This window comes from Tribolium madens, unplaced genomic scaffold, assembly GCF_015345945.1.
Source record: "Tribolium madens isolate multiple individuals breed KSU strain unplaced genomic scaffold, Tmad_KSU_1.1 Scaffold_19;HRSCAF=116;Tcas5.2_LG9, whole genome shotgun sequence".
Lineage (NCBI taxonomy): Eukaryota > Metazoa > Arthropoda > Insecta > Coleoptera > Tenebrionidae > Tribolium > Tribolium madens.
Window position 1 is genome coordinate 3,950,367 of NW_025400983.1, and position 13,712 is coordinate 3,964,078.

General features: G+C 35.3%; 1 protein-coding gene across 2 annotated transcripts in view; it reads right to left on the reverse strand.

Moving 5' to 3' along the window:
• LOC123009868 (probable chitinase 10) overlaps nucleotides 1-11,964 on the reverse strand; it is a 20,271-nt gene extending 8,307 nt beyond the window's left edge. For both annotated transcript variants that reach the window (XM_044406429.1, XM_044406420.1), the window contains exons 1-11: nucleotides 11,853-11,964; nucleotides 8,942-9,045; nucleotides 8,411-8,613; nucleotides 6,663-8,358; nucleotides 6,447-6,615; nucleotides 6,134-6,396; nucleotides 5,863-6,090; nucleotides 4,868-5,810; nucleotides 1,970-2,448; nucleotides 1,506-1,923; nucleotides 967-1,457 (exon numbers count right to left, since the gene is read on the reverse strand). In XM_044406429.1, coding sequence (XP_044262364.1) covers nucleotides 967-1,457; nucleotides 1,506-1,923; nucleotides 1,970-2,448; nucleotides 4,868-5,810; nucleotides 5,863-6,090; nucleotides 6,134-6,396; nucleotides 6,447-6,615; nucleotides 6,663-8,358; nucleotides 8,411-8,613; nucleotides 8,942-8,962 — 4,911 coding nt within the window. In that variant the 5' untranslated portion in view covers nucleotides 8,963-9,045; nucleotides 11,853-11,964. The remainder of the gene's footprint in view (nucleotides 1-966; nucleotides 1,458-1,505; nucleotides 1,924-1,969; nucleotides 2,449-4,867; nucleotides 5,811-5,862; nucleotides 6,091-6,133; nucleotides 6,397-6,446; nucleotides 6,616-6,662; nucleotides 8,359-8,410; nucleotides 8,614-8,941; nucleotides 9,046-11,852) is intronic.
• Nucleotides 11,965-13,712: the final 1,748 nt, after the last annotated feature.

Genomic DNA, 13,712 nt, shown 5'->3' on the forward strand with positions numbered 1-13,712 from the left:
GGAAAATGAATTTTTCTTTCCACTGACTCAGAATAATGAAGGTTTTAATTATGATTTTTTTTTGTAAACTCAATCCGGAAACATACTGTATAATATTAGTTATATTATATTATAGCAGTTATATATTATTATATTACTGCTATAATATACATAATTATATTATTATACAGGGTGAATATAAAGTATGGAACCAAGCGGTTTTATTTTTAATCATTTGCCTCCGGAAAATAATAATTAATATAAATTAAAGTAATATAAAAAATGTGATCGTAATTTCAGAACGAAATTTTGTTTTGTTTTTGAGTTATGCGATTTTTTGTTGTCAAAATTTCAGTTTATGTGAAAACATTTTTTTGAAAAAATTAAAAATAAAGCAGATAGTTGTAATCCTTAGAGTATAGCATTTATAAAAAAAATGATTTTATAGTGGGTTGCCATTTAAAAAAAATATTTTTTTTGTAGAACTCAAAAATAAAAGCAAATTTCGAAAAATTTTATTCTTGTTAAATCATCACATTTTTATAGTACTTTAGCCCTATTAATTAGTTTTTTCAAACAATAAATAGTTTAAGCAAAAAACGTTTGGTTCCATACTTTTTATTCACCTGGTATATTATTATTATGGCTTTAAATTTACCATCTTGGGTTTTTTGATTTGTTTAGAAGTAATAAAAATAAATATAAAAAAACGGAAGAAACTAGCTATTTGTCAATAAAATTAAAAGTAAATCACAAAAATTTTGTTAAGGTAATGGAATACATGGTCATGCATTTTTTTCTCTAAAATTTTCTTAGTGTCATTTTGCAAATTATTACAATCACCATTGAAGAAATTTTCAGAAAAAGACTGTTTTGAAGAAACGTGTATCCGGACCAACTTCCTAAATAAGGGTCTTTCGGCATATTACCTGCCGAACTAGTTAGTCTGGTGAATAGTTTTTTCCCCGAGTGTACCAAAAAACGTACCGCATTAAAGAAGACAACTTCATCGTCTGGATGGTAGAACAGGGGGGCTACATGCCCCGTCTGCTTGTCCCATTGCCCATGGAAGTCGTACGTCATCACAGCAACCCAATCTAGGTTCTGTGCCAGGACTGGAACATCGTACCCTGCATCTATCACAGTCTTGCTTGGAGAAACAGCAGCTGATAGAAGATAGCCTTTAGGTTTGAAGGCTTGCTTCAATTCGGTGACCCACGCAGCAAAGGCTTGTTTGTCCGAATCTGGGCCTTTTTTACAATCCACTTGCCAGCATTTCGGGTACTCCCAATCCAAATCAAGGCCGTCAAAGTTCCACTTTTCCAGAAATTCTAACACGTGTTTGATGAATCTGGCACGTGCGGCGGGGTTGTTGACCAAGCGGGAGTACTTGTCGCCTTGGGAGTCGTTCCAGCCACCCAAAGCAAGGGACACTTTGATTCCTTTCGCTTTGTAGCCAGTGACACGTTTGTAGAATTCTGGAATTAGAGTTTTATTTGAAGGAAGTACCACTAGAGGGTGATTACGGTTGTCGAAGTCGGCCCACGAGTCGTGCGCTTTAACTATCAAATTTTCGAAATCTAAAACGGCAAAACCGTAGACAATGTGGGTGCAGAGATCTGGGTCGATATCCTCTGGGATGTACCTTCCTAGGCCTTTCCGGTACCATGCCCAGTTTGTGAAATAGCAAACGATTTTAAAGTACCCAGATTGTGGCTTCAATTCTTCGGGAAGTGGTGGTTTTTCGGACGTTGGGGGGATGGGAGGGTGCCACTCCGTGGGTTGCCATTCCGGATAACTGGTGGTACTCCCCGGGTTCCAACTTGTACCACTTGTCACACTTGTAGTTTGCTCGGGTTTGGCAGTTGTCACAATATCCACAACATTGACGTTGCTGGTACCATCACAAGTGGCTTTCTCGGGCCAATCACAGATGTTTTTATTCTGAAAAAATTAATTAAGACATTAATTAACCTTAGGACTACCTTACATTATCCCAGTGTAAACCAGGGGCACAGTTAAACACTTCATATTTGCCCCAAAGACAATGCAAATATCGGGTACAATCCCCGGGGTACGCAGCAAAGGCATTTTCGCTACAAGCAGAGTATGGTTGTGGTCCCCCCATTTTGGGGAGTTGGTACTTCTGGGCCAGTTGTTTGCGACCAAGACATTTGACTTTGTACTTCCAGTCACACATGTGTTGTTCAGGGTTGTAGTGAAGTCCAGGGGCACAATTCTGTGGTACCAAGTGTCCATTAACACAAACGTAGAAGCTTGAACATGACTCATGTGGGTAGTACTGGCCTGAGTCACACTTATCATCAGTCAATTGTGACACGGTGGTACTATAAGTTGGCCTGGTTGTGGTACTAGTCGTGGTTTTAGTTTGCCAATGGTTGGTGGTACTCGGGGGTCGGTAGGACGGTTTTGTTGGTTTTTGCCACGAGGGAGTGCTAGGTTTATCAGCTGGAAATAAATTAGTAAGTACCAAACCTAAACCTTGTCCAGGTACACCCGGGGAAAAAACTAGTCACCAGTCTAACTTTGTACTCGGGCTGCGCTTTGTCGCAATAGCGTTTCAGACTAACTAGTTGGAGAGCAGGTAATATGTCGAAAAAGGCTTATTTAAGAAGTTGACCCGAAAAATGTGTTTTTGTGAAAATTACTTCAATGAGCATAGATTATAACGTACACATTAAATTGTGATTATAATAAACGAGCTTGCTCAAATTATCAAATTACAAATACATAAATTTATTAAAGAAATGTAGTTTGCAAGTATACAGTATGTTCCCGGATTAAGTTCTTTATCTACAGCTTTCAAAAATCAAGATTGTAGAACTAGTTTTAAATGCCAGAATCTTTTAATAAACTGTGAATTTTGCCAATTTCTATCAAATTATTTCTTCTATAATTAAAATTCTGAACTTAATAATACATTTTATAATAGCCAATCAAGAGGAAACAAATTTTTACCTTTGATTTTACGCTCAAAAAGTAAAGGAAATACTTTTTTTCTATAGCAGATGTTAAACTATTTCTTTATAAACTCTTTTGAGTAGATAAAGTAACACTTTAACAGCAAGTTTGTTTTTGCTTTATTTGAAACGAGCAAATCTGTAATTAATACTTCATTATTCTGACTCAGTGAAAAGAAAAGTTAATTTTTTTTCTTACTTTTGGACGATGTCACTTTGACAATTAATTAATTAATTGAATAATGTTTGTTTTGTTAAAAATGACTGTTTTTTTGACTTGCCATTTATTAAAATTATGTTTTTTACAAACATTTTTATTAATTAACTTGTGTTAATTTATCTGTCAAAGCGACATCGTTGTCAAAAAAATAAATCGCCCATGTGATGGGATTTAAAACGCAGAGAAAAAAATTACACTAGTTTACACGATTTTTATACCTTAGCTGAAAGTCATAATTTCTTATAGATTTTGAGGCAGTGAGATCAAAAAAAACTATTTAAAAAAGTTCACCACGTTACGTTTAAGAAATATGTAATTAACAAAAATACAAAAACCGCCAAAGAACAAATTAAAAATGAGTTATTTTACTTGGTTTTATTATACTTTTTGGATCAGTTTTCTTTATAACAATCCAACAGTAATCTACTAACATATTTTTATCCCAAAAACCTTCGTATCAGTCTTTAAAAAACTTTCAGATTTTGATGAAAACGCTCGTCTCGTTTGTCACTCATGCTCCCTAAATTTTTAGAAAAGAAGTTCAAATGGGAGTGAAATGTTTTTAAGACCTATTTAGACCCATATGGTAATAATTTTGCAATAATTCAGCAACAATTTGAACTTAAATAAATTTTAAATCGGAGGCATTTGTGCAGAAAGCAGGAAAATTATCGTCTGTAACAAAAAAGTGTGACGTGATAGAAAAATTTAACAATTATTTTTGTTTAATTAAAGGTAAGTTAACATAAAAATAATAATTCGATTAAAGGTATATTAAACATCTTATAGTTTGTAGACTATAGTTATTAGTTATTACAAGCTAAAAATCAAGAGAAAAATTAAATTTTCTTTCCACTGAGTTAAAATAATGAAGTTACAGGTTTCAGGTGAAGCAAAAAATGTTTTTCTTTTGCAGTGTTAGTGTAAAATTAAAAATAAAAAAATCCGGGGAGATACTGTATAATATTAGTTATTATTATTATGGCATTAAACTTACTACTTTGGGTTTTTTGCTTTGTTTAGAAGTAATAAAAATAAATTAAAAAACGGAAGAAACTAGCTATTTGTAACAAAAATAAAAATCACAAAAATTTTCTTAAGGTAATGAAATACATGGGCATGCATTTTTTTCTCTAAAATTTGCTTAGTGTCATTTTGCAATTTATTATAATCACCATATAATAATCTATACCAGTGGAAGAAATTTTCTTCAGAAAAAGACCGTTTTGAAGAAACATGTGTCCCCGAGTCCGGACCAACTTCCTAAATAAGGGTCTTTCGACATATTATCTGCTCCCCAACTAGTTTAAGTATTTGTCTTTTATTTTTATTTGGTAAAGAACAAGAATTTTACATTTCAAGACTAAAAACATAAATCCTACAGTGGTTAAAAAAAAATCTCTTGGGAAAACAAAAAAATATTCAAAAAATCCAAGAATTCAAAGAATTCCAAGACAAAAAAAAAATAATAATAATAATAAGAAAGTAATAAAATTAAATAGGAAACAAATAAAAAAAATTGATAAAAACAAAAAATGTATCCCCTAACAAAAATCTTTGATGCAAAAATTATTAAAGAGAGATAAATGAAATACATAGCTGGATTAGTAGGAAACACTATCGCAACAAAGCGCAGTGTGAGCAGAAACTTAGACTAGTGAATAGTTTTTTCCCCGGGTGTACTCACGTTTTTGCTCCTGGCATTTGGCCGCTTTGGGCCAATCACAGGTTTTTCGGTCTTTGTTCCAATGGAGACCACCAGCGCAATACTGTTTGCGCAATTCCCCAAGGACACACCTATAATAAGCGTTACAATTATGCGGGTCTGGTACGTATTGCCCAGGTTCGCAAGGTTGTGATGGTTTGTCTACTTCGGGCATTACGACAGCAGGGGGCGGAATTGTGGTTCCTTGAGTCGGCCAATTCGTCGTAGTTGGCCTTGTTGTGGTACTAGTTGTGGTTCGTCGTGTTGTTGTTGTCCTCTTAGTGCTTGTAGTGGTCCACCAAGGACTTGTTGTCCTCTTAGTGCTTGTAGTGGTCCACCAAGTACTAGGTTTGGTTGTCCACTCTGGATGCATGTGTTCGGTACTAGAAGCTCCAGTATCGACCCCAGTTGTGACTTGTGGAGGCGCAGGAGTGACGGGTTCCGGCGGTTTGGTGCAATCCTCACGGGAGGGATTGTCGGGGATTAATCCCAATCCTCGGTTCAAGCTTCGAAGTAAAGGGAAGGAACCACCACAACAACGATTGGAGAAGTCGTCCAAGTCGATAGTCCAAGCAACAGCGCCCCCAAAACCTTTGGTTCTGATGTATTCAGCCTTGTCTCTGACCGATTTGATGTCTTCGAAGCCGACCCATTGGTCCCCATGGTAGGCGAATGGGCCGGTGGCACCAGAACTTTCCCTATTGACTATCCAGCGTTGGTTCCTGATCCGGTTACAAATTTCGTAATAGGCCAACATTCCTGGCTGTTTGGTGTATTCACCGGCTTCACCAGGACCGGCACTAGGGACACCCTGGTCGTGATTATTACTTTTACTAAGGGTAAAACTTTGACCATAGAATGGTACTCCGACTAGGAGTTTTTTCCGAGGAGCACCACGAGATACCAAATACTCCATAGTGAAGTTCTGCAAGCCCAAAATTAGCTCAACTGAATCATAATTTGGTACCAAGTCATACAGTGTTGTATTGGGGGTACTTATCCCCCGGCCGGTGATACAGCGGACTCACATGCCCCGTTTGCCGTTCCCATGCCCCATGATAATCATATGTCATGACCGACATAAAATCAAGAGCGGTACCAAGCGCTTGAAGGTCATATGCTACATCTATGACCTCCTTATACCCCGAAATGGCCGCGGCTAGAATTAAACGAGGGTTTTGTTTGTCGAACTCGCGTCGCAACTCCTGAAACGCCAATTAAAAACAATTTCCCCAATGTTGGTACTACCTGAATTAACTTAGTGAAGTTGGGTTTATCCGAAGATGCCCCTTTTTTGCAATTACTTTGCCAACAAACAGGGTAATTCCAATCGAAATGTAAGCCTTTGAAGTTGTGTCTTCGTAAAAAGCTGACAACTCCTACAACAAACCGGCGTCGAGCGGAACCATCCCCTACAAGACGTGAGTACTTGTCTCCAGCTGAGTCAGTCCAGCCTCCGAGGGATAAAATCACTTTGGTGTCCTTCAAAGAAGTGACTCTTTCGTATAAATCTAAAAAAGGTTCGGTTAGGGTTAGTTAGTAAGATTCTGGGTTATGGTACTGTTATCCAAGTCGGCCCAAGGATCAAACTCCTTCAAGAGGAGTTTCTCGGGGTCAAGGCTCGCGAAAGCGTACACCACGTGTGTGCAAAGCCTTTGGTCGATGTGTTCCGGGACGAATTTCCCTTCGGCTTTTCTGTAGAAAGCCCAGTTGGTCATATAGCACACCACCTGAAACATTTGATCAAACCAAAGACAAACAAAGGTTATTGGGGTACTTTTGGTCCTTCATCCTTGGCTTCGTACTCGAGAAGGTCATCGTATTGTCTCAAAGAGTTTGCCACTTGGATGATTTGACCAGGCCTACACTTCTCCCCAAGGCTATATTCGCATTTCCCATTCATGGGGTCAAACATCATGTTTTCAGCACATGATAAGTGGTAGCTCAACCCTGAGCGACAGACGTAATAAGCGGCACAGTTTTTGGGGTCACTGTATACCCCTTCTGCCCGACAGGTTCCATAGGGTTTAGTTGGGGGATTCTGGTTTTGTTGCATTGGTAACAACTCGTTGCCTCTCAAATGCCGGTTGATGGTACTCAACAAAGGCCATTTTGTCCCGCAAACACCCTTGAAATCATCAAGGTCAGTAGCCCAGATAAAAACACCCCCTAGATTCATCTCCTGGACGTAATTAATCTTCTTTTCGATACTCTCACTGTCGTCATACCCCACCCATTGGTCCCCATATACCATAAAAGGCGCCCCTGATTCGTCCATACCCTTATGCCAGCCTTCATTTAGTAACATATCGCAGATTTCGAAGTATGCCAAAAAACCTGGATTTTGGGTATAGAACCCTTCCCGTCCTGGCCCTTTGATCGGGGCCCCCACTTGTGTCTCATTCGTGAATTGGAGGGTAAAGGAGCGTCCGAAAAATGGTACCCCGAGTACTATTTTGGACTTGGGGAACCCCTTTTTGATCCAGAATTTGACAGCATAGTCCACACTTAGAAATAGATCGAGGCCACTATCATCAGGCCTTGAGTACAAATTAGAGTGGTGGTCGGCCACAGGTTCACGTTCTCTGTGAAAATCAAAAGCTTGTAGGTTGATAAAATCGACAAGGGAACCCAAACGTTGGGGGTTGAACCCGTCTTCAACCCTAAACCTTGAGGCTGGTACCGCGATTGTTAACATCCAACCCCTAGGCTTAAAAATCTCGGATAACTCCTCGAGGAATAGATTTAGGTACTCTTTGTCGCTCAATTGACCTCCCATTTTCTCCGCCCCGGGGTACTCCCAATGGATGTCCATCCCATCGAAGTTGTACTGTTTGATAAAAGTGATAGCGGAACGGATAAACTCCCTTCGTCTGTTGGCACTCGAAACCATGGTACTGAACCTGTGGGAACCATCTCGTCCTTCCCCCACCGAAATCAGGACTTTTAATTTCGGGTTGACCCTTTTGAGTCCTGTGACTGAAATATAACCCCCTTGGATGATATCAAACTCGTCATCGTTCGAAATCATGTTAAAATTGTGGGGGTCAATAGTCGCAAACGCGTAGATCACGTGGGTGCACGCAAAGGGGTCCAAATCCTCAGGGGAGAAGGCCAAAGGCTCCTTACGATACGTCGCCGCCGCTTGGACATAACAAACAACACGGTCGTCCTCCCTGGGGTCATAAACCGTCTCAACCACCTCCGAGTGTTTACCCCTGGAGGAGAAAAGGCTCCGCCCTCGGGCAAAGGAGGGGTACTTGAGCAACTCCTGTGATTCGTTGTCTATCCTAAAAGGGGCGGCAACGTACGCCAAATCCTTGAAATACTGGATCGGGGAGTAGATAGTTTGTCGGGGAGGGTAGTAAAACACATCAACTTTGAAACTCGGATCGTAATCGTCGATTGGCTCATCGGGCGGTGGGCGTTTCTCCACGGCGTCTCTTAGTGGCAACCTCCGCGAGTCTGCGATTCTACAACCAATCAAAAGTCGGTAGGCGGGTCACACTAGGCGTGGCGACTTACACATCGGGAATTCGTTCCACTGCTGATCGGAGCGGCAAAGCGCGAGTCCCGTACAATTCCCGATTTGTGTAAGCGGCACTCCGGTCCGAAAGTTGGGGTCCTGAGGGATATCTCTCGACGTCATCCCGAAGGAAGCTCGGGAATGTCCTTTTCGTCCTCACGACCCTTTCTTCGGTCGGTGTGAGGATTAAAAACGCACACAGCTGGAAAATCGCAAGGGTCATTGGTGTCTTTAATCGAGATAAAGCCAGCTTTGATTTGCATTATCATAAATTAAGAACCGGTATATGGACTTGTTTATTTTGAAGACAAACAAAGACGAGTACAAGGACCGGAATTACGAAATTTGGGGCCCGTGATTCATGGTGTGGATATCAGTGATTGGCAGTTTTGCGAATTGAAATGAGATTAAAGTGACAAGACGCCTACTCGGATGTTTCCTTGTTATAAACTGTATGAATTATTCAGATGGAAGTAGGCGGGCGAAATGGCGGGAATTTAATTGCAATTCAAATACTGAAATGTACTTACAGTTATGTGCAGTAATTCCATGTTTGTTGTTAGTTAAACTTATTTACACACTCATAGGTGGTTTTGTTGTGGACGCTTCACAACACCAGTCTTATGTTCTCCCCCTGGAAAATACTTACAATTAACATTGACAGAATTCGTGTGACAATGAAGAACCGAACGTGCGTGCCACTGACCAATATTTATAAAAAAGTCTGGTCACAATGCAAGCAATTGGAATTCCTGACGAATAACAAGCGAGATAAAGAGGTACACGCCTGTTTGTCTGATGTTGCAATTTTTTCTCGTGGTGACTAATGGGGTTGGTTTGGAGGAAGTTTGAGGGTTTGCAGAGTTGGGAAAAATTTTGGAATCGATAAATTGGAATCGCGGTTGATGACATAAGCACATGCCAAAGGAGGAAAGTTCATTGCCTTCTATATGTTTTGGTTGGAGACAATGACAGGAGTTTTTGGACAAGGGCAAAAATGGTTCATTTAGAACTCTCACAATTTGGATTTTTTTATTGTAATTTGAATGAAGCTTGATTAATTCAAGTTTTCAGGTTTTGTTTACAGTTTTTTACGCATCGTAATTTTTAATTTAGTTTAATTAGAACTAATTCCAATTAATTTACAATTTCGTTGCAGTCGCGACTTTGTTTTACAATAATTTTGAAACGAAAACATGAAAATTGAATTTCTGTAGTAATGCTATTAGGAAGTACCTAATTACATATATTTTTTTTTAATTTTGAATTTGGGAAAAAGATATGACAAATTAAAATATTTTTTTAATAAAATTAACTGAAGCTTTTGAAATAAAAGTCATTTTTTGTGTAATTCGATTACATGTGAATATTACATATTTTACTTAATTTTAAATTACATTAATTTTGAACTCCTGGTCGGACTTGATTGGAATTAGAAGTGGTTTCAAAAAATCAAGGGGCCGAAAGAAATGTGCACAACTAATTCCAAATCCAAAAAAAAAATCCCCGTAATTGCAGTAATTCCTATTATTCCAAAATCATTCTGATAGTTTTAAGAAACTGAACGTTTTTATGAAAAAAATTATCTCCAATAATTCCAAAAAGAATTAGTAATTTTAGAAAAATTCTAATAATTCCAAAAAAAATTCATCGAAATTCTACAAATTTCATTGGTTTCAGGTTAATTTCTGTAATTCCAAAATAATTCCTCTACTTCCAAATTAATAATCTATTTTTGCATTTTATGTAGGACCAAACATTTACGAGATATGGGTTAAAAAATTTAGGGATCATCCTTTTCTCCAACTGTCTGGAGATTTGTTTTATCTTACAAAAAAGTGTTCCAAATTTTAAAAATGTTAATGAAGAGTTTTTGAAAAAAATGTACTATAAAATCTTAGTCTTAATTGTTTTTATTTTTCACTAAAAAATTGAAGGTAAATAAGTATTTGAAACATTTGTATCCTCTGAAATCTCCTAAGAAAAATTTACCAAAATTTTTTAAAACCAATGAGTTTTGAGTTATCAGCAGAAATTTTAGTTTTCTGGAAAAATCAGCTCTATTTATTTTTTTTTAATAATTTGTCATTTTTGAAAGATAGATAAATAGATAAATAGATATCTCTAATAATTCCAGAAAGAATTTGTAATTTTAGAAAAATTCTAGTACTTAATTTTAAAAAAAATTCATCAAAATTCTAGTAATTTCATTGGTTTTAGGTTAATTTCTGTAATTCCAAAATAATTTCTAATTTTAAATTATTTCTTTAATTTCAAATTAATTCCGATAGTTTTAAGAAATTTAACATAATTTTAAAAAACGATAATTTTAAAAAGAATTCCCGGAATTCTAGAAAAATTCCTGTAATTTACAAATAATTCCAAGCAATTTCGATTAAATTCTGAAAATTTGTTTAACTAATTCCAGACTTAACGGCAAAATTTAAAAGAAATGTACTCATTATTATCAATTTTTGCTTTTTTGAATTATTTTAATTAATTAATTTTACCTAATTTGCTATTTTCTGATAGCTGAGAGTGGTCACGACTTGAAATTTTTAACTTCTGAATTAGAGCTATTTGGAATTAATTAATTAATTAAAACCTATTAATTAAAGTAATTATTTTTAATTTAAAAATACTTATTTCTGGTACTGTTTCAAATTTAAAAAAATGTTGGTGAATATATTAGTTCTACTTTAGTTTTTTTACTGTAATAGCGACTAAATGATCTCATTTATTGATTAATTAATTAAAGTTATAATAAATCGGAATTACTTATTTTTGTTATAAAACTAACTGATTTTTTGTGGAATTTTTTGTAATTTTGATTGAATTATTTTCTTAATAAAACTAAAAAAAAAAAACAAAATCTTTTAATGATTTTTTTCTTAATTTTTAATTTTTTTCTTCTTTAAACTAAATTCTGCTTCTATTTTTTTTTTAATATTTTTTATATTGTCATTATGAAACTAAATATTTTTTTTATTAAAAAGGAAAAAGTTTTGATCTGATTTATTGGATAATTAATTAAAATTAAAATTAATCAATAAAGAATAATTTTAATTTTCAAAATTAGTAATTAATTATAACATGTTGTTTTTTAGTGTAAAATCACTTGGATGATTAGAGATTTGAGTTACTAATTTTTAATTGGTTTGAATTTTGACACTTATTTTTCTTATCTTATCTTAGGGGCCCAAATTTTTCGAAATTTTGGGGTCGAGTGGAGTCAAAATTTGAGACGAGACAACTATATTGAAAATTTATGCAAAGTCATAAATGGAACCAAAATGTTGGACCGCTTTGGAGTCATCTCGCATTCTTGAACCATTAGCATGAAAATGCTAAATAATTTACACCGAAGTACCATAAATCATGGGTTAAAAACCGGCCCATGATGGTCTATAATTACCAAAAGTGCTTGTTTTTTCTCCTTACTTTAGAAATTTTGGCACTTTTTTTCACACTCACGCACTTGGGGGCACATGAACTCTTCGCCATTCAACCACACAAATGCGTTTCGACTTCAAAAGACGGATTCTTATAGGCGAAGAGGTGGAGGTAGAACTGGTGGCCGATGTCCCGAACCCAAAATCATCATTGCCAATTAACAATCCGGTCCTGAAAAAGAAGTGGATGGCTACTGCAGCATTGCATATCACTTGCAATTGATACCAAATGCCAATGAATCACCTTGAACTTGGCTACTGGCAATGCTTTTCCAATCGCATGATCGGGAATTGGGGATTTATGACTGTCTTCACGAACTTGACCTCTCTTTTAACACCTGAGAGAAGCCACCTCTGTTATTTGGAGGACGGCCGAATTTTATTATTTTTCGGTGTTTTGAACAGATCGAATTACAACAACAAAATTCAATTTGCCCGGTGAAAAACAGGCACAGATTGAGATTTTTTTCGACCAAACTGGGCACTAATTTATTGCGCTTGAGATAATGAATTATTCAAGAGTTGAAATACTATAAAATCGTTATTTTTTAACAACATTTTAATGCCTCGTAAATGCCAAATTTATTAATCTTGTCCTATTTCAAAAGTCTAGTTTTGATCGATAAAATCATTATCTCACTTCCCACTTGAAATGTTTTAATTCTAGACAAATATTTGACGTCAAGCCCATCCTCAGAARTTTTACACTTGATAATTTTCGATTTAGTTACAGTTTCTSATTTTTTTTAATTAGAAGAATTGGATCATTTTATGTCAATTGCGTCTCGTGTGTTCTATTCATAAATATTAAGTGTTCAAGTATGTTATTATGGATAATGACCCTTGGAAGTTGAGGATGCGGTCTAATGACAAAGGAAACAAGTTTTTTCTAAGAAAGTCTATTAAAGGTTTGCAATTTTTTAATTTTTTATAAAAAATTGTAAATAAAAATTTGAAATCTATTTTTGGATTTTATCAAGGACCAAACATTTACGAGATACCTATCCGTTAAAAATTTAGAGATCAACCTTTTCTCCAATTGTCTTGAGATTTGTTTTATCTTACAAAAAAGTGTTCCAAATTTAAAAAATATTAATGAAGAGTTTTTGCAAAAAAATTTGGAACTCTCAGTCTTAATTGTTTTTATTTTTCACTAAAAAATTGAAGATAAATACGTATTTGAAACATTTGTATCCTCTGATTTTTTAAGATCAATAATTTTTGAGTTATCAGCTGAAATTTTAGCTTTCTGGAAGAATCAGCCCTATTTATTTTTTTTAAATAATTTTGTCTTTTTTGAAAGATAAAATTGACGTTTTTATAATTGGAAAAAAATGTTATCATGGCAGTACTCACTTTTAATCCTAAACTTAAAATTTTTTAGGACTAAGATTAAAAATAAATGATTTTTCATTTCATTTTTAATCCTAGTTTTAAAAGTAAAATAGTTTTCTATTTCATGAATGTTTTAGTTCTTATTCAAATAATTTTGCGCATGTTATTGTTGGTTGGAGAAAAAATAACATGTTTTATTCGGCGTAAAAGGAGTTTTTTGTTTCGCAATTTTGCATTTGTGAGCCAAAAAACTGAAAAAAATGCATCTTCAATGTAAAATTTTATATTATTTTCAAAAAAACACTATACATATAATTAATATTTAAAAAAATTGAGCTCGTTGAAATCTATTTTTCGCCAAGAGAAATCCTGAAAAATTACAAAAAAATAGTTCCTGAAAAATGAGCTGATTTCTAAATTTTTTAAAATTTTTTGAAATCTTGGAATGTTTTAATTTTTAACATACTAAAAATTCAATAAAACAAGATAAATATATGTAGCCTCTGAAATCCTG